The sequence below is a fragment of the Nannospalax galili genome, unplaced genomic scaffold, assembly GCF_000622305.1.
Source record: "Nannospalax galili isolate Female #2095 unplaced genomic scaffold, S.galili_v1.0 scaffold1051, whole genome shotgun sequence".
NCBI lineage: Eukaryota > Metazoa > Chordata > Mammalia > Rodentia > Spalacidae > Nannospalax > Nannospalax galili.
The window spans coordinates 585,610-605,916 of NW_008331995.1; the positions used below are offsets into that span (position 1 = coordinate 585,610).

General features: G+C 52.3%; 1 protein-coding gene across 2 annotated transcripts; it reads right to left on the minus strand.

Moving 5' to 3' along the window:
* Nucleotides 1–1,494: 1,494 nt before the first annotated feature.
* Nucleotides 1,495–19,476, minus strand: Fads3 (fatty acid desaturase 3). Of its 2 annotated transcripts, XM_008827115.2 has the most exons (12): nt 19,036–19,468; nt 10,855–10,965; nt 10,118–10,315; nt 8,960–9,061; nt 8,716–8,838; nt 8,427–8,487; nt 7,904–7,980; nt 7,336–7,433; nt 6,872–6,968; nt 6,609–6,688; nt 6,311–6,436; nt 1,495–4,624 (listed from the first exon to the last, which is right to left on the minus strand). In XM_008827115.2, the coding sequence occupies exons 1-12, from the start codon at nt 19,258–19,260 to the stop codon at nt 4,573–4,575; spliced, it is 1,350 nt and encodes a 449-aa protein (XP_008825337.1). In that variant the 5' UTR covers nt 19,261–19,468; the 3' UTR covers nt 1,495–4,572. The 2 variants fall into 2 exon arrangements, with proteins under 2 accessions (XP_008825337.1, XP_029416496.1); XM_029560636.1 differs by lacking the exon at nt 6,311–6,436 and having other exon boundaries at nt 19,036–19,476.
* Between the last annotated feature and the right edge of the window lie 831 nt (nt 19,477–20,307).

Genomic DNA, 20,307 nt, shown 5'->3' on the forward strand with positions numbered 1-20,307 from the left:
ATCACAGGCCCACTGGAGGCCTTGAGGATGACAGACCTTGCTGAACATCTTCAGTCCTTAACTGTGTCTGTGCTCTACTTGCCATCTGGGCTGGACCTTGGACCCCCAATTCCCAGGATGACTCAGCCCAGGCCCTGACAACTGGGAATCCAGGGACTATTGCCTGTGACACCCAGGGAACTGGGGAGTGGGAGGGTGATTGAGTGGGGCACTGCAGGGCGAGATGGGTGCTTAGCTGTGAGAGCACCAGGCAAATCTGTGCCCAGATCCTTAGGTACATGGGTCTTCTCTGTGACAGCCCCCACCCCTATACACACACCCACTCCTGCCTTGCCCTTGAGGACTACCCAAGGTCAAGAAGCCGAGGGCATCCATACCTACTCTCTGCTTGACAGCTCTTCTTGAACTGTGGGGTTCTGCCCCCAGAGCAATCAAACGCTGACACCTCCATTCACAGTCCAGAGAGAAGGACTCGCCCTGAGGCTGTGCAGTGATAGCAGATGAATCAGAGAATACACACAGGATTTCTGCTTCTAATCCACTCGGCTTAGCCATTTTTCTTCCTTCTCCCATCATGCCAAATGACACACTGTACATACAGGAGGCTTTGTGGGTAGAGGGAGGGTGAGTTTCCAGGTAGAGAAGATAAGGCTCATCAGTGGTAGAGTGGCTACTGAGATAACCATATCAGCTTTGAGGGAGAGGTACAGGGCAGGGCACCAGGCCCAGAGGTGGGACGTGTGAAGCAGCCTGTGTGTGTGTGCATGCATGCATGCCTGTGTATGTGTGCGTGCGTGCACACACACGCATGTACACGGACTTGTGGCTGGAGGCCTAGAGGTGATCAACAGCCTGATATGTTCCTTGTACACTCAGGAGCCCTTTGGGCCCATTGGGAAAGGCGAGGAGGCCTTTGGCAGGAAGGAATGGAGCAGAGGTTGCAGCCACCAGAACTAACATGGGCTGCTGTGCCTTGGGCCCACTGAGGCTCTGCTGTGTCATCTCAGAGGGAAGAAACCACGAGACAGCTGTTTTGAGATGGACCAATCAGCAGTGGAATTCAGTGGATCATTTGGTGACCTGTGAAGGCTGAAGGAAGCTTGCTGCAGGCTCTGGACACCAGGGCTCTTTTGATCAATGGGATTTTACATTTCTAACCAGAGAAGCTTTATACGTAAAGGGCACACGCAGTCCCCTAATGTATTAGAATTATTGCAATCACTGCCCTACTGCCCTCCACCATTACCAATGCTTTTTTTTTGGACTTTGAAGGCAGTTAGGTGTGTCTTCCCAGTGTCCAAAAGAATTAGTCACAGGAACCTGGAGTTTGGAAAGCAATGAGGGGTTCCAGGATGCAGTGTGTTTTCACACTGTCCTTTCACAAGGCCTTTGTCTGCCTACCGATGGCCACTCCATAGGACAGGCAGGGGCTGGTTCTTGTGAACTAGCTACTGGAGACTTAGATGTTGGTGGATTCAAAGAACAAGTAAGCAGTGGCTTCCCTCAGGCTTTATTTCTGGACCCAGGGCTGTTGTACAGACAATAAAAACAGGGACAATGAGGTCTCTTAGAGGCACCACCAAGGCCTTTTCCTGTCCCTTTTACAAGCAAGTCTGTGATCTCTCTGTCTTTGCTATGACAAAATAAGAAATCTATAGGCAGGGAAGTGGGGCTCAGGGGAGTGTAGGTGACCCACTGTGAGATGCTCTAGTATAGATGACAAAGGGTTACAAGGGACAAAGATGACCTGCCAGTAATTGGTTCTAGGCAGAAGGGAGAAGAGACCTGAGGGTAGGGGTCTACCCAGGGGACTTTTACCAAGTTACTGGGGAACTAAGAATTTGCAAAGAGTGCACTTTCCTGGGCTACCACTAGGGCCAGCATGGAGTACAGTGGTGTAGACGCCCATGGGTGGTGCTATAGGCCCAGTGATCCCACTGGGCAGAGCACATAGTCTCCCAGAGTGCTGAATGAACATGTCCCAAGTGTGTCAGACACCAACAGAACTCTGCTGACCATCTGTCAAGAGTGGAGATGGCACTGCCAGGCAGTGGGTGGAGGGAATACCCTTCACAACCCTCCCTGGCTTGGCTATATCCATATGGCACCAAACCAAGATTAAAATTTGAACAGGAGGGAGACCCCTTGCAGTGGGAACAACCTGTACAGAGACATTGAATGTGAAACATACTCTGCATAAGAAATTTGCTTTTGAAGCAGTTTTTCTCTCTTTTTTTTTTTTCTTTTTAGTGCTAGGGCTGGAACCCACAATCTGTACATATTAAACAAACACTCTGCAACTGAGCTACATCCCCAGCCCCTTAAAAATATAGTTTTGAGACAGGATCTCATTAAGATGCCTTAGCTGTCTTTGAATTTGTGATCCTCCTATAGCTGGGATTACAGATGTACCTTTCAAAAGACATCCAGTCTTACCTGAAGGAGGAAAAGAGAAGGCTAAGGGCTTATCTTGGGGCACAGAGTGTAAGCCCAGGGCAAGGGATCATGTATATAAGATTTGTAAATATGTTTTTTTGTTTTTCTTCCTGAGACAAGGTAGCCCTGGCCGTCTTAGAACTCATTACGTAGACCAGGCTGGCTTCACACTCACAGAGCACTGCCTGCCTCTGGGATTAAAGGCATGTGCCACTGTGGCTGGCCTTTGTGAATACACTTCTGAGCCAAGTTGCTGGGCCCTTTGCTAAGTGTCTTCCTGTGACATCCCTTTTATTCCCCATCACATGGTACTTTGACTTTGTTTCCCTGAGGTCAAGTAGCCTTGAGTCCTGGCAGAGGCAGGACTTAGCGCCCCCTCCCCCAGGTTCACCTGACCCCAGAGTAAAGGGTAGACGCAACATGGAGTGGAGTGGTTCAGGGTTGAGTGTCCAGCAGCTGAAGGCCCACCAGCCTCTGCTTCCTCAGCTATACCCAGGAGGTTCTTTGCCTGCCCTAGGCCCAGGAGGTGATGTGAGTGCAGTAGGGCCATCCTGTACTCTCTTAATCCAGGGTGAGGGAAGGGTACCATACCCAGTCTGCCCATCACCTTCTCAAAGCAGGCTAAGTAAGGCCTCTTAGGCCAGACTAGTCACTGGGAATGTGCTGAGCTGTCCAGGGGAGGAACCCTGTGGATTAGAAGGGCATCCCAGAAGGTGAACCCCAAGAAAAGAGTAATCAAGCACTATCATGGTCTCCATCAACATTAGGAGGCATTGGGTCTTGAACAGTTGAAGATGCAGTGAAGGCCTCTCCCCTTAGTTCAACCCCATGGAGCAGAGCAGGGTATAACCAGAACTGCAATATCTGTCCCCTTCCCATGTCTCAATGAGACACTCTAGACCAATAGGAGCCTTGGCAAAGAGTGAGAAAAAAGCCCACAGCTGGTGGGGTGACCTCAGTTCCCTCAGAGAGATCCTAGCTCAGCATTTTAGTTGGTGGTGTTGTTGCTTAAAGCCTCCAGTACCTCTTCAAATGAGGTCTCCAGCTCATCCTGGGGCATAGAGGGTCTGTGCTAGGAGTGGAGGGGTCCACAGCTTACCTCTCCTTTTTCCTCACCAACCCTGGGGTGTAGGTCAGTGGTAAAGTACTTACCTAGTATGGGTAGGGCCTGAGTTTGATCTGTAGTGCTGAAATTAAAAAGGCCTTCCCCAATTAGGGTTGTTTAGCCCAATGACAGAGTATGTGCTTAGCAATGGGGGTAGGTTCTATCTCTAGCACTGTGAAAATGCAAACCAATATAAAACAAAGAAAACCTCTGCTAGAACTGTCCAAAAGTTCATAGGCACTGTCTACTGCACCCACTGACCAAACAAGGAGCCTGAGGCTAAGTAAGGGGCCAGGCCTGCCCAAGGACCAGTCTTCAGAGTCCAAAAACCTGGGGACAAAATGGCCATACCTCGGCCCCTGCCTATTCAGGGTGACAACTGGAGACAAGCACCTGGCCCCAGGTGGACCTGATGGATAGCTGCTGGCTTCACTGCCACTGTCCATGCTGTGTCCAATGTGTCCGACTCTGTAGATGGCCACTACTGGGCTATAGGAGGCCAGTATAGACATACAGGCTTTACCATCCCATAGCCCAGAGGCTCCTACAGATGTGACCCTCAGCCCTGGGCTGTTGAATGTATGACTCATCCCAGGGGCGTATGAGCAGGAAGGGAGGGACCAAGCCCTCAGGTGGATTCAAGCTAGAGCAGCTGTCACCTTCATTGACCAGAGCTCGCCGGGAGGAGGGGAATGCTCATCCCACTGATGGCCAAAGCAGATCTATGTAAATGCAACACTTGGCTCTATGTGTCTGAGTTGGTTTTATATAAAAAATAACAGTTTTCCTCCAATTCTTGTTCTGGGAAAACATGCTATGCTCACCGTGTAGCTTTAAGTATGTTCCCTTCACCCCTGGTCCTGTTGGGCACAAGCCACAGCCATAGGGCTCCTGAACAGACAATGCAGGACCAGGCAGGCAGGCAGGGTGCCCCCGCAGGGGATGAGGGGGTCTGTTGATCCTGCTGGATGACTTGGTGTTTGCTGGAGTCTGGATCCTCACCCCCTTCATCACCCTCCAAGGCGCTGTCTTCATTGGTGGAGGTATGCATCCAGCCAGATGTCACCAGACTTCTTCAAGGACCTGAGAGGTGGGGTTAGAGGTCAGGGACTCCTGTGTCCTATGAGCACTGTTGAGTGGAGACGTCCCTGTGAGTCCCCATCCCCCCTGGGATAGGCAGCTGTGTGGGGCCAGGTACTCATTAACCAGAGTGGAATCTGGACTGTGACAGATAAGTGGCTGATGGCCAAGTCTAGTTGGAAGTCAGTGAGCCTGGCCATCATTCACTGGCTTCTCCCTGTTACCTCTCCACGCTGCATTCTGCAACCCAAACATAGGGGCCCCAGAACCTGCCCCATCAGGAGCCCAAAGACATGTTCCGGAGCCAGAAACACCAACTCACTAGGAACCTCCATGCCAGGTGCTAATGAGGGTATACCAAGTGTCAAGGGCTCAGAGGGCCAGGTTGGGAAGGCTCATGAAGGAGAAGCAGAGCTCTGGATGGCAGGATAGATGGAAGGGCATCCAAGAAAAGAACCAGGTGACATGGGAGGCAGGCCTTCAAGGCTGTTCCTAGGGGCTGAGCCCCATCTCCCCTGCCTGGGAAGGAACAGGTCCCTTGTCATGTCTCTTTCTGCTTCTACTCTTGCTCAGAGTGATACCATTCAGAGCATCCTTCCAAGTTGAAAGTCAGGTAGTCCCTCCACTGCTCAGTGATTCTCCTCATGCCTCAGCATAATCCTGCGTCAGCACAATCCTGCCTCAGGGCCTTTGCACTGTGATGACCTTTGTCTGGAATACTCTTCAGCCAGATGCCCATCCCTACTTCTTGCCTCTGCTCACATGCCAGCCTCTCCATATTCTCCACCTGCTATGCTATGAGTAACCACATACCCAGCCTGGCTCTCCACATCCCCTCCTGCCTCCCTCCTAGGTTTCATTCTTGTTATATGTTGCTAAAGTGTTTCTTGAGTTTTTTTAATTTACTCATTACTTTTTTTCATTCTTTTTCGTGAGTGTGTGTGTGTGTGTGTGTGTGTGTGTGTGTGTATGTATGTGCATGTGCACACATGCACACAAATGCATATGAAGGCCAGAGGTTGATGTTGGGTGTCTTCCTCAATCACTTCTCCACCTTATTTTTTTATTATTATTATTTTTAATCTTTTTGAAACAGAGTTTCCTTGTAGCCCCAGCCGGCCTGGAGCTCACTATGTAGACCAGGCTGGACTTGAACTCACAGAAATCCACCTGCCTCTGCCTCCCAAGTGCTGGGACTACAGGCGTGCGCCACCATGCCCGGCTCTACCTTATTTTTTGAGGCAAGGGCTCTCACTAAACCTAGAAGTGACTGTCTACAGTAGCTGGCTAGCAAGCCCTGGAGAGCCTCCTGTTTCCTCTTCCCCAGTCCTGGGATTACAAGCCCACACCACCATGCCTGGCTTTCTACATGGGTGCTGGGGATTTGAACTTAGGTCCTGATCTTGCAAGGCAAGCATATTACCCACTCAGCCATCTCCCCAGCCCCATAACTACTCTCTGTTTTACCCACTAAAATATCATCTCCCATGAGGCAGGAATGTCTCATCCTGTCTGGTTCACTGTGGTATTTGTAGGGGCTCCATGAATTCTTCATGCTGGGAAACAGGGGGAGCACTGGATGGTTAGGAAAAGTCTGGAAAGCTAGCTCTTAGGAAGGGACAAGTGCTCAGGATGAGCTGACTGGGACAAGGGTAAATGTGGACCCATGAACAGCACATTCAGCCTTACCCGATGATATCCACCAGGGCTGTGAGGAAGGGCTTCACCTCGTAGTGTAGACCGTGCTTGGCACAGAACGCCTTGACCAGAGGGGCCACCTTGCGGTAATTGTGCCTCGGCATCGTGGGAAAGAGGCTAGGGGTGGGGAGACAGGCAGGCTAGACCTGAGTGGAAGCTGCTAGAGGGAGTCCCACCCACTCACCTCCCAGACTCTTAGTCACCTCTTGCAGGGACCCTAGCAAGGTAAATACTGGACTCTGGTTTTGCCCTCACCATGTACCCACTGAGCCCTATAGACCACACTCACTGGTGCTCAATCTGGAAGTTGAGGTGCCCACTGAACCAGTCAATGAAGAGCGAAGGCTCCACGTTGCAGGTGGCTGCCAGCTGCCAGGACCAGGAGGGGTACAAGTGAGAAAGGCTAACTTGGAACCTTGACCCCTATCACATGCCTCCAGCACCTGCTGACTTCAACAGGGCCTGATCCCTCCCAAACCATGGCTCCCTAGCTGGCATCCCCTCCCACCACCCCAGGATGGGCTCCACCCAGCCTTCTTTGCCACTGCCCACCTGAGAGCTGGCCCAGTCCCGGTGTTTCTCATGGCCAATCTCCTTGGGGATGTGGTTCATCTGTGTGATCCACACGAACCAGTGGCTCTCCAAGACCCTGAGTAGAAGGTGCAGGTACTGTCCTGAATCCAGCTCTCCACTTAAGGCACCCTGAGTGGAGGCTGGGGCACAGCTGAACCCAGACCCAGGCCCCAGCTTCATCATGTATACAATGGGATTATCTAGTTGCTCTATCCTTGACATTTAAAGAAACTGCATGGAGCAGTGTCCCCGGCATGGCTGGGCCCAGACCAGTCTTTTCAGGAGGGCCACTCACAGGGCCATAACCAAGCCAGGCATCTTCCCACAGACCCTCCAACCCCTGGGTCCTGCCCATACTACAGAGGGTCAAATGTGGCTAGGCAGGGAGGACTGCAACCTGTGTAAGATCTCCCCACTTCCTGCCATTCCCAAACTGGGCATACCTGACAGCAACAAAGAGGAACAGCGCCCCAGTGGCACCATAGAAGGGAACGTAGGACAAGAAGAAGCGGGAGTAGAAGCTGGCAGCCCAGAGCAAGTCCTGCAAGGAGGGTAGAGGCAGTGCTGAGTGGCCTCTGTGGGGAGTGGGGGGGTCTGGGAGGTGGGAGGAGGGGCTGGGGTTGTCCAGCTCTCTTTCCTTTGCTTCAGGGCTCTAAACAGGCAACTGCCCCTCACTGGGTTTCTGCTTTCTTGACTGGGTAAAAGGACAGGTGTCCCTGCCTTGTCACCATATTCAGGTGTCTTTAGATGGTACATTTGGGCAGCCTATGCCTGGGACACTGGTGGCTCGCATCAGCTCAGTGATTCTCCCCAGGAGGGGGAGCTCCCTCACAGTAAAGGACTCACAGCGCACCCCCAGGGCCACACTTCCTCTCTTCTTGCACACACACACACAAACACATCAAGCACATACACGTGCAACCATCTGCACTCATGGGTGGACAGCGCTGTCCCCTGAGGATCCCTGCCTCTGTAGCTGCATGCCGGGAGTCCTGAACAGCACCCACTCACCGTCCACTGCATGCACACCAGCATGTATGCCAGATTCTCCACTTCAAAGTTCACCAAGGTAAGCAGCGGTGGGCCAACTGCAAGAAGAGGGCATGAGAGGGTGCAGGAATAGGACTGGGGAACCCAGGTGAGGTGGATGGTGGAGGGGAGGAGGTTCCTCCAAGAATGCCCATAAGATGTCAGTGCTGGACCTGTGCACTGAGATGACCTCACGGTGCTGACAAGGCCCAATTCATGCTCAGTCTCTTGGTGACTGGCCCTCACCCCTCTCTCTCCTGTTTCCCTTGTCCCTTCTGCTGCAGGTCAGGGGCCAGACTTTGCATTCCAGCCCTTGAATCCACCCTGTCTCTGTGGCTCCAGACAACCCTGATGTGAGGGCAGAGGGGCTCGGACTGGGGAGGGCAGGGAGTTCCACAGCGTTGGAAGAGTGAGGACAGCCAAAGCTTCAGTCGGCTGGGATAGCAGCACAGGCTGAGGCCGGGTCCTGCCACATTTCTACTCCGAAGGGCCGGTAGATACTCACTCAGGAAGAAGTACAGGTGCTGGTGGTTGTAGGGCAGATATCTGCGTTTCTTCTTGCCGTACTGTGGAGACAGGGGAGAGCAGCTCTTCAGGCCAAGGTCAAAGGCAACTCTAGATTCTAGCCACTGGACTGCTCATCCCCTGGTGGCTAGGAGATGGGGAAGGTAGGTATTGTGCATGGAGCGAGAGTAGGGGCTAAGCCGTGGGTCAGTGTGGGGGGGCTCAGTCCCTGCCAAAGTCCCCTTAGCTTCAGGCCTGTCCTGAGGATGTCCATGCCCCATTCCACCTACCTCCACAGATGACTCCCCCAGGAGGAAGACAGGTGCCACTGTCACATCTGGGTCCTTGTGGAAGATGTTTGGCTTGGCGTGGTGCTGGAAATGGCGGAAGTTCCACCAGTGGGCAGAGAAGCCCTGTGGGAAATGAGTTCAGGAGCAAGGCCAGGCTGTGCCCCCACGTGGTACCCACATACTTGAGCAGACCCAGCATGGAGCCCCAGTTCAGTGCCTGGAGGCCCACAAGCCCTGTACTCACCTTCAACTGCCCCATCACAAACTGCTGGGCCACATGGTTCCACTGGGACTTTGTGAAGATGGAGGCATGACCTAGGTCATGCTGCAGACACCAGCACTGGGCCTGTGGAGAGGGGTGGGTCAGGAGCAGGTGGAGGAACCCAGTGGTAATGGGAGAGGGGGCCTGAGTCTCTTCTGGGTCCACCCTAAGGCTAATGCCCCATTTCAAGTCCCAGCTGAAGCCAGCTGCCTTGTTTATTTAACCAGCACAACAGAGTTTGGTGGGGGTATATACAAACGTTAGGGCTCAGAAAATCATACCCCCAAGTGAAGGCCTCAGATGCCATCTGCTCTCCTCATGGCTCCAGTCTCCTGCTTCCCTGCCTCCCCAAGGCAAGCATCAGAACCTAGAATTCTCTACCTTACCTAAGGCAAGCGGTAGAAACCAGAACTCCTCTTTCCAAATGCGTAAAATTATTGCTCTAATTTTCCCTTTTGTCTTAGAGCTGACCATAAAGAAATTCTGACTATCTCATCTGATAATGGATCATGGAACCCCCCCACCATTTCAAAAAGCATTCTGTCCCATTCCCAGGAGGGAGGAATGTGGTGGAGAGTGGCCAAGAGGAATCTGAGCAGACAGGCTTTGCCAGGTATCTGACCCAGTCTGTTTCCATCTGCTCAGACCCTTCACTTTCTACATGGCTGTCCTTGCTCCATAGAACCTAAGTGTAAAAAAGCCGGGTGTGGTGGTGCACGCCTTTAATCCCAGTACTCAGGAGGTAGAGGCAGGCAGATCTCTGTGAGTTCAAGGCCAGCCGGGTCTACATAGTGAGTTCCAGGACAGCTGGGGCTACAGGGAGACCAAAAAGACCAAAACAAACAAACAAACAAACAAACAAATAAAAACTGTGATAGTTCACCCTGGTCTTTTGGTCTTCAATCCGAAGGCTCCTGTGTCATGTAAAACTAAGATCAGATATATTTTCTAGGCTTTTCTCTGGCTAGCCTGTCTTTTGTCACAGGAGTGTCAACACTGACCTTCATGATAGATAAAAGGATCAAAGGATCATGCTTTTCTTCCCTTATACAAGTCTTGACATAGGGCTGTGACATTCAGGACTGTCCTGAGTGTCCACATATGTTGGGCCCCATATTTGTTGGGTAGTCTTGGGGTCACCTGGGAGATGGCCAGGATGAGGGCAGCCAGGGTGCTGGACACCCAGCCAGGGCCCAGGAGGTAGACGATGAGCCAAGCCAATACTTCCATGGCCAGGATGTGGCCCAGCAGGAGTGCAAAGAAGATGGGGTCGGCTTCAAACAGCTTCATGTCTTCAGCTGCCTGGCGCAGGGCTCGGTAGTCCTTGATGAGCTGGGCCTACCGCAGGAGAGTGGTCCATCATCTGAGGAAGTGGGCCCTGTCACAGGCCTCGGACCCCCACCATGGTCCCCAGAAATTTCTAATCCCTCCTCAAGCCACAGTCACTCCTCCCACTGCTGGGTCCAGGAGGTGTTGGCAAGGGCAATGGATGGAAGAACAAGAGTACCAGGCAGGGTATGTGAGCTGGGCAACTAGCCAGCAGCCAAACCCCCTCCCATGCTCAAAAGGTGTGGTGGGTAAGAAGCAGAGAAAACCAGAGCCAGTAGGGAAAACCCCTTAGGGCTCAAAAACATCCTCATTGTAGATGGGGGTCATTGGGCCCAGAGCAGGAACAGGGCTCACCTGGGAACCCACAGCAAGTGTCCAGACAAGTCAGATCTGGAGGCTTAGTTCAACAGGACATCACTATGGCTTCACTTTTGACTGTGGCCCAGAAAGGGGTACAGACCCAGCCCTGACCCTGCATCTCCCAGAAGTAACTAGGAGTTGCTACTGGGAATGAGCAATATCCCCAAGCCTACAGCTGCCCCCCTCACATTCTGAGCTCCGTCCTGACTGGGCTCCTCCGGGGCCAGCTCTCCAATCAGCAGGGGCTTTAGGAACTTGCGCACATACTGGAGATCCTGGTGGAAGGCATGGAAAGCATCCTGAAGGAGAGAAGACAGTCAGGTGGACAGACAGCTGGTATAGCACCCAGACAGCCGGCAGAGATAGGGTGAGAGAGCTGTTGATGGATAGGCAGAGCAGACAGATGGACAGAAAGACAGCTAGATGTTGGTCAGTCACAGACATAGGACTGGGAAGGCCAGAGTTACCCATAAGCCCCTCTTAATCCTCCCCAGGCCTCGGGCGCCTTATTTAACATCCCTCACTTGTCCTATCTGCTTTGCCCAGCACAGGGGCTCTTCAAATGTGCCTAAAAGACCCCTAGGAAGATGGAGTGCTTTCATGAAAGAAAGAGTTCAACTCTTCCGAAAAGCTTTCTGTGGGCCATAGTCTTTTTTTACTGAATGTAAAATAAGATTTGGCTCAAAAATGTTAGATTTATCCACTTTTTATAAACATAGTGCACAAAATGTGTGTGTGGACACTTGTAATTGGGGACCCCTGGGCCACTTGGGTGGGTCAATGGAGAGCCATATACATTGTGTTCTTGAGGAGCATGCAAGGAAGATACTTGAACAACTAAACTACTTGCTTGATTTCCTTCCTTCCTTCCTTCCTTCCTTCCTTCCTTCCTTCCTTCCTTCCTTCCTTCCTTCCTTTCCTTCCTTCTTTCCATCCATCTTTTGGGGACAAGGTCTCCCTGCAGCCCCAGCTGGACTGCAACTCGATATGTAGACCAGGCTGGCTCAATCTCACAGATATATCCACCTGCCACCTCTCCCTCTGAGTGCTTGGATTAAAGGTGTATGCCACCATGCCCAGCTCCCTTTTTTTGTCTTTTTTTTTTTTTTTTGTAGCCTTGGCTGGCCTCAAACTTCCTATATCGCTGAAGAGAGTTAAACCTTAAATTTCTGATTCTCCTGCCTCTACTTTCTAAATGCTGGAATTACAGACATGTACTACCACACCTGGTTCAAGCATGGTGCTAAGGGCTGAACCCAAGCCTTTATGTATGCTAGGCAAACACTCTAGGCCAACATTCCCAAATGAAAACATAATTTTCTTTAAGTTCAAAAAAGACTGAAACTAGTGCTAGGTGTGGTGGTGCATACCTTTAGTCCCAGAACCTGGGAAGCAGAGGCAGGTGGATCTCTGTGAGTTCATAGCAAGTTTCTGGTCAGCTGGGACTACAGGGAGACCCTGTCTCGAAAAAAAAAAAAAAGTGCTGAAATGCCTGTGTCTTTCTATACTAACTGGGGTAGGGGTCAGGAAGGGGTTGGAAGAAAACTGTAAAGGAGGCTCTTTCATCCTTCCTGTCTTGACTATGGTCTGCTATTGTACTTGGAACATTTATTGTTCCCTTGTGACACTGCATCCAGCCCATTAACTGGTCACAGCTGGTCAATGGATTATTTATTTATTTAGAGACAGGGCCTCCCTGTAACCCCAGCTGACCTGGAACTCACCACATAGACCAGAGATCTACCTGCCTCTGCCTCCTGAGTGCTGGGATTAAAGACAGGAGCCACCACATCCAGCTGGTCAACTGGTTTTGACTATTGCAATTTCAAAGGCTCCTCCCTGTGGAAGGCCAGTCAGGAAAGAGTGCAGAGACAATGACTGGATGGTATTATCCCCATGGGCCTGGGAAAGGGGACTGAGGGCCCTCCCAAGATGCTTAGGGAAATACTTTTGCAGAAGTCTGACAGAGAACAGGGACCTCCTATTGTCCTCTTGCTAAAGAGTCTACTAGCTTACATAGGTTGGAACAGACATGTCAAAGTTGGCTACAGTCATCCTTCTGTGTCACTGTGCTAATTACCCTGATCACTGCAAGTTGTATACATACATGTATTGAAATAGCCAACTGGTCGCAGGAACAGGTGGAAATAAATGAACAAGAGCCAGCCCTCCCCCACTGCCTGAGGCAGGGCTATGCACTCCTCATGCTGGCTTCAGATACACCTCCCACCCCCCCACCCCGGGTGGAAGAGTTTGGGCTTGGGCGGCAGAACTGGGATCTGAACTTAAGTCTGCTATTTGTAATGTCCACACACCCTCTGGAAACCTTTGAGTGGCCCAGCAGGCCACCAGAGCCCCTGCCCTGACCCCAGCCCCATCAGGAGCTCCATGTAGCAGTTGAGGTGAGGGGAACACTCTGGAGTCAGTCCACATGCAGTGATGGAACCTGAGCTGTCACTTAGGAGCTCCAGTCAGGCTTGTGCCACACCCCCCCTTCACTCTGCCTTTTCTCTTCAGTAAGGTGGAAAGCATTAACAGCATCTCATGGGCTGCTGGGAGGACTGAATTTGTGGTTAAAGCACTTAGAAAGGGCCTAGTGGCTAACAAGATTTCCATGGCCCAGCTCTCCTCTATGCTCCAGGGCGCTATGTACCTGCTGTTGAGAGCTGTGAACTACAGTGCCAGTAAGGGAATGATACATGATGTGTTAGTCAGGACCTAGCTGAGCCTCATGCTAAGGAACCGGGAATGGGGAGAGTGGGGAAAGCAGCCTCCTTCTACCCCAGGCACAAGAGGGAGTTTTGGTCTATGGCCAAAGAATGGAGAGTGTTCTAGATCATCCAGGAAGGGGGTGGAATGGGGAACAACAGGCTGGGCTGTTGGGGCTAGAGTAGTCTGGGTCTGTCCTTGCTGCCTCTTTATGCCTTTGCAGGAGATGAGGTGAGGGTCTCCGAGGACATTTCTGGGAAATCCCTGCCTCCCCCTTTCTCCAAATGGAAGATATAAAGGAGGAACCAAGGCTGTTGCCATCCCCTCCCTAGCACCCTTTACAGATGGAGAACTGAGGCACAGATGAGGATGCTCTGGAACCAGTACATACAGCTCCAGTCTGTGCAGGAGAGCCCAACTTGAGGGTAGATGGTCCCAGGCAGCTGTCCCTTCCCCCTCAGCATCCCTGGTGTCTCTGTGAGGGCTGGGCACACACATTTGGTCCTCCAATAGCCAGGATGGTTCACAGATACTAGCCTGAAAATGACCCCCCCCCCCGGCTCTTGGTCCTTTCTACCACTGAACTGTGGTTTTGCCACTGGAGCCTGATTCTCTGAGGTCACCAGCATTCCCACCTCTGCACACTGCATTCCAGCTAGAGCCACATACCCTGACTCCTCCCCTCCAGGAAGGAGGTGGGAACCACAGCCTACTAGAGAAGGTATCTATAAAAAATGCCCACTAGAGTCAGGTGTGGTAACTCATGCCTGTAACCCCAGAATGGGGCTAGGAACTAGCCATATTTGGGGGACAGGTAGGTACATAGGGAAAGGGACACTGATGAGTAATAAAGATGATATACTTACTTGTTCATCTTATTCGGAGACAAAGGCCCAGGTGAGAGGGATCCACTAAAACACTTAAGAACCCAGGCCTTCCCAGGGGGACTTGGATTTTGGTTTCTGAACCCCTCTACTTGGGAGTCCTATTCTCTGGGTGTGATTCTTCATCTTTTAATTAAGTCTGTTGCCTATTGTTCTCTGCTGTGTCTGAGGTTTTTCCTACCCTTAAATTCTTTAATTGGCTGAGAAAATGAACCCCACAATGCCTAGATGGTGACCAACCTTACCCCTAGATTGTTAACATCAGCACTCAGGAGACAGATGGAGGTGGATTTCTGTGAGTTCAAGGCCAGCCTGGTCTACTAGTGAGTTCTAGGCCAGCCAGGGATACATAATAAGACTCTGTCTCAAAGACAAAACAAACAAATGCCTACTCAGGCCCCACACTATAAGGGAGAGACTGTTTGCTGAACTGAGACTTCCAAAGCAGCCAGTGAGGTGGGTGGGAGCAGGGTGTGGACATTGATTCTTTATGGTTGAGGCCACCCTGCTCTCAACTAGGCCTCAGATCTTCCTGGTCATAATACCATCACTCCTCAGCACCCATCCTGACATTACCTTACTTTACAAGCCCAGGACTGAAGGCCCTGGTATTTTAGGGTCCTACGACATAGCTCAATTTTTGCCTCAGTTTCTTCATCTGTACAATGGCTAGGACCCAATCTCATGAGGTTAATGGAAGAATTAAATTAGTTATTACATCTAAAACTCTCAGAAAAGAGCCTGGTCAGTGGGTAACTATTGGCTTAAATTATTAGGGCACAGCCTCTGATGGCAGTACAGGCCACTCACACCTCTAGCTCAAGTCAGGAGAAGGTAGCTGCCTGGTGGTTCAGAAGGTCTGCTGGACACTGGATTCTCCCAGGGCTGATGCTGATTTCACCCAAAGGGCCCCAGGGGTGCTAGGAAACTCATCCTCTCCATACAGAAGAGTGAATTTACCACACCTATCAGCACAAGGCTTCGTTGCCTATGGCAACCAGTCACCCAGGTGCCCAGCACCATTCCTATATTGTACCTCAGACGAAAGCACTCTTATCACTACCACACTGATGGGGAAACAGGGCTGCAATCCGTGGACAGGTAACACAAGGATATCTGGTTACTGTTGTTATTGTTTGAGATGGGGGCGCATGTTGCCCAGGACGGACTCAGTCTCAACGTGGAGCCATTGAACGACACTGAACTCCTCCTTCCTGCTTCCACCTCCCAAGTGCTGAGATGACAGGTGTACACAACAATCCTGGACTCTAGTTGCTTTTATCACATTTATTTTACATTACTGAAGACTGAACCCAGCACATACTCAGCAAGCACTCTACTACTGAGCAATGTCCCCAGCTCATACAACTAACCCCAATGGTCCCCACTAGTGTCCCCATGTCCATACATCCCTTACCCTCTTCCCTGGCCACTTCACACTTTGGAGCCCAGTTAAATGCTCACTTCTGAGTGGCCTCCCCTTCTGAGGGTCCTTGTCTTCCATGTCTTGCCCACTTATAGCCTCTGCTCTTCTGCCGTTCCTAGGGATCTTCTGTAGTTTTAAAGACAAGGTCTCAAGTGTCCCAGGCTGGCCTTGAACTCCAGAGTGCTCTGCCTCTACCTCCTGAGTGCTGGGATTACAGGTGTGTACCATCATGTTCATCAATGTGATATGGATAAGAGTGCCAGGGATTGAACCCAGGGCATCACACATGATAGGCAAGCAGTCTGTCTTTTAAATATTTTTATTTTATGTGTATGAGTGTATATAAGTGTACCTGTGTCATGCAATGCCTACAGAGGTCAAAAGAGGGTGTCAGATCCCCTGGAATTGGAGTTATGAGCAGTTGTTAGCCACCATGTGGGTGTTGGGCTTCTAACCCTGTCCTCTGTGAGAGCAGTCAGTGTTCCTTACTGCTGAACCATCTCTCCAGCCCTGCTACATCCCCAGTCTTTAGATCCTTTTAAACATATATCAGACCCCCCTGGTTTCCTGGCTCTGCCCTCCATAGTTCCCCTTCTTCTTTAGAATAAGCCAAAGCCCTTCCAAGGACAAAAACATCCAGTGAGCCCAGGCACAGGTACCTGCCTTTTGATCCCCACCCCCATGACTACTCTCTTCTGTAGTCATAAATATTCCTTCGACACGGGAAGATACAGTCCAACCTCTAATCCTTTACCTTCGCTGGTCCACCCAGGCACTTCTTCCCTGAAGATGTTTTGTTCCCAGCTGCATCTTCAGAGGTCAGGTACACAGGAAATACTCATGGGTGAATTTAAGAAATGAATGAGTGATTGAAATGAACAGCTGAGGGGTAGTACAACAGGTGGGGAAGCGCATGGTCCTGCATTCAAATTCCAGACCTGCCACTTTATTTCAAGTCCTTTACCTCAGTTTTCTCATGTGTAAAGTGGGTAACAGTAGCAGTACCTGCCTCAGAGGAGGTATACTGAGGATTAACAGACAGTATCAATAACAAGCATTAAATTTAGAGTCTGGCACATAGGACATGCTTAGCACATGACCCTGTGTCCCTGTGTCCATACATCTCTTACCCTCTTCACTGGCCATTTCACACTTTGGATCCCAGTTAAATGATCTCAAAATCTTAACAACAATGTCCATATACTTATGACCAGCAATGGCTGGGCCTCACCCCTGTCTGGCTGGCTTTGCTTGTCTCAGGGTGCCTATGACTCTTAGATAAACCTGGCCCAGAGCCTAGAGTGCTCTCCCCAGGGCACCAGGCTTTGTATCCTAGGATGGCCACAAGCTGACTTCATGGCACAGGAACTCTGGGAATTTCCTGGCAGGAAAGCTTCTGCTGCCTGGACATGAGAACAGCTGATGGGCAGCTGGGCTAGTGTTGAGTGGGCAGCCTCCCCCACCTGAGCTTCAGGGCCTGGGATAGGACACCTGACATCTGAGCTCGACCACACAGGGCACTATACTGGTCCAACCCCTGGTATGTCCTACAGGCTCATCATACACAAACACTAGGGTCCTCTGCACCCAGCCACCTCTCAACTATGACTTGAGTACACCAGGTATTTTTGGCAACTCTAGTCCAGTGTTTGGGGCCTACAGCAATCTCCTCCTATTACTGACAGGGTCAGAGACAGATAAGGTCACCCAGCAAAGGCTTGGAAGTGCTGTGGCTGTCCCACTGCACTCTACAGTTTGTACATTACACTGAGGAACATTCACTGAACCTGCAGAACTGTGATACAGCAGCCTACTTGAGAAGGCATGGTCCTGCTCTGCCCTTTACTGATTTGCCATTTGGTTCAGCTTTCCCCACTCCACAGATGAAGAAACTGAGGCTCAGAAGAATGGTATGTCTGGATTGATCAAGGCCACTTAGAGCCTTCAAGGACAGAGCCAAGACCCAGCCCCAGGGAGCAAAGAGATGATTTTCTAGCAGGCCTTACTGGCTATGAATCAATGACAAAATCATCAGATGGCCATCTCAGGGTGTCAAGCTAAATATAAAGTTAGGAATCCCGTGTAGGAGGGGCACAGGCTTGGCCCTGAGCAGGAAAAAGCAATTAATCAATGCTCTTTGCTGTCCTTCCCCTCACCTGCCCAGCATCCTGCCCTATGCTACAGTAGGCACCAGTAAGACCCCCCAAAGGGTTGCCAGGGCTAAGAGGAGGGGCCATGGCACTTTGTGCCCATCATACCCTTGCAGAAAGGTGTGCACATGTATGCATGCATGTTCACACGGACACTCACAAATCTAAGTGGGCACACACTCAGGACTGCACATGCCCACACCCTCTGGCCCATCCACAGGCTGCTGGGTTTCAGGAGCCTTCTCACTCTAATCTCTCTCAGTTACCCAGGGTGAATGGGGGAGGAGAGGGATGGTGACAGTCCTGAGACAGGGCAGAATTTTCTCTGCTGACACCAAGTTCTGCCATTATTCATTCCTTCCAGTCTTGAAGATCTTCCTGGTCCCCAGTGTGACAGACCTCTCAGAATTCTGAATAGTCAAGGACAGAAGATCATGGCCTCAACCCTTGTCCATGTGGGGGACTAAGGGAGGAAGGGGTTGGGAAATCTCCAAGCAGCCTGTTTCTGGGCTCCTGCCAGATAGTCTTGCAGGCCCAGCTACATCCTTCCTTGTCTAGATGTGGACTGAGAATGAGAAGCCAGAGTCCCCAGGGGCCAGCCTGTTCCTGGGGTGACTGTGCTTCCCGAGGAGGCCCACCCAGCCTGGCAAAGTCTTCCCACGTGCAGCGCCAGCCCAGCAGAGGTGAGTCACTGGCCGTCAGAACAGTTTATAGAGGCTCTGGGAAAGCCACAGACCTCCAGGCCCTGCCTAAGCTCTGCTGCCCAGCCCCCAGTCTCTGATGGCAAATCCCTGTCTGCCGCTAGGGACCCAGCCCTGCCCCCTAGCACTCGTGGGAAGCATCAGGTACTGGTCTGAGAGATTCTGAACACAGATGGAAACCTCAGAACAGCAGTGAGGGTCCTTATATAGAGCAGGATCTGCAACCCCTCCACCCCGCTCCCATGGCACACCCACCTCCAAGGATCCCTACCTCCCTGACAGACCAATTGCACAGACCTACCAGCAAGAAAGCGACCTCCTTACCTACATCAGAGCCTCTGGCTCCTTCTCAACTCTGGGGCCAGGGAGTGGAGGTCAAAGGTCAGCGAGAGTAGGAAGGATGCTAAGGCCCGCAGGTGGAATGAGACACAGAGCGCACGACCCAGGGTCCACGGCCCCCAGCACGCCGGGCTCCGCCTCGCCGCCTGTGCTACCTTACCGTGGCATCCTCCGCGCCGTGGTGGCCGATGAGGCGGCTGCCCCCGGGGTGCCGCTGTGCCCAGCGGCTGATGTCGTAGACCCGGCGCTCTATAACCAGCCACTTGTCGCCCGGCAGGTCGTGCTGGCGGATCTGCTCCCAGCGGAAGATAGGTAGCGGCGCCCCCAGCGGTGCGGGCCCCTCCCGCGGCCCCGGCCCCCCGCCGGGCTCCCCGACGCCGCCCATGGCCGCTGCGCAAAAGTCCTCGGGACCCCGGGCTGTACCCGCGGTCCAAGCGAGACACCGAGGGAGGCGAGGTCGCGATGGGGGGCCTTTCTGCGCCGCTGTCCGCCCTGCCGGCCCCGCCCTGCCGCTGCGGCCGCCGTACGAGCGTGCGCCTACCCCGCTCTCGGCGCAGGGAACTTTTCCCTCCCTTATAACCGCGCTGACAGCGCTCTCCTCGCCCGCCCCTCGTCCCGGCCCCCGCGCTGGCCAGTCCCGCGCCCGCTCCAATCCCGGTGCGGCACCTCGGCCTCCATTGGCTGCCCCGGGAGGGCGGTGTCGCGGTGGGACTCGCCCCACCCGGGAGGGCCCCCGGGCCACCACGCCCGGCCCTGCCCCCGCGGCACCGTCCCGCCCCCAGCTCCTAGGTCTTCGGGATTGACCGTGAAGGGGGATGGGGATGCGGCACGCTCCGGAGTCCGGCCAGTGCGCCCCAGCGCATCCTCGGGGCCTGGGTCTGCGCCCTGTGAGGCTACGAAGGATGGGCCAGGGGCGCCGTGGGTTGCCAGCCGCGCATCCGGAGCGGCTAGAGCAGGGGACACTATCTCGGGGTGACTGTAAGCACTGCAAACAGTGGACCCCCCAATGCCCCCAAGAGATCCCCGAACATCCGCGAGGAGAGGCCGTCCTGGGCCATCTGCTGGAGTGGGTGGCCTCATCGCCCCGCAGGCTGCAGGGTCAGGGATGCCCAGAGTGGCCACTGGGGAGGAAGAGGAGCAGAGGGCATTGGAGCCTGAGTACTGCTGTTCATGAGGTGAAAGGATGAATTAATATGTAATGAGTGGCTTGCTTGTTACTGCTTTCCACTCTTCTCCCTTCACCATCCTATTTTTGACATTAAATTCAAATCCTTTTGAGAGTGTAAGTAGGTTCCCAAATTGTCCGGTGTTTCTTTGACACTGACACCCGATTCTAAAAGTTAAACATTCACACCAATAGGAATAAGGTTATATTCCAGACAGCGGTTGGCAAACTTGAGTGCCCATCAAAACCGCCTGGAGGGCTAGTGAA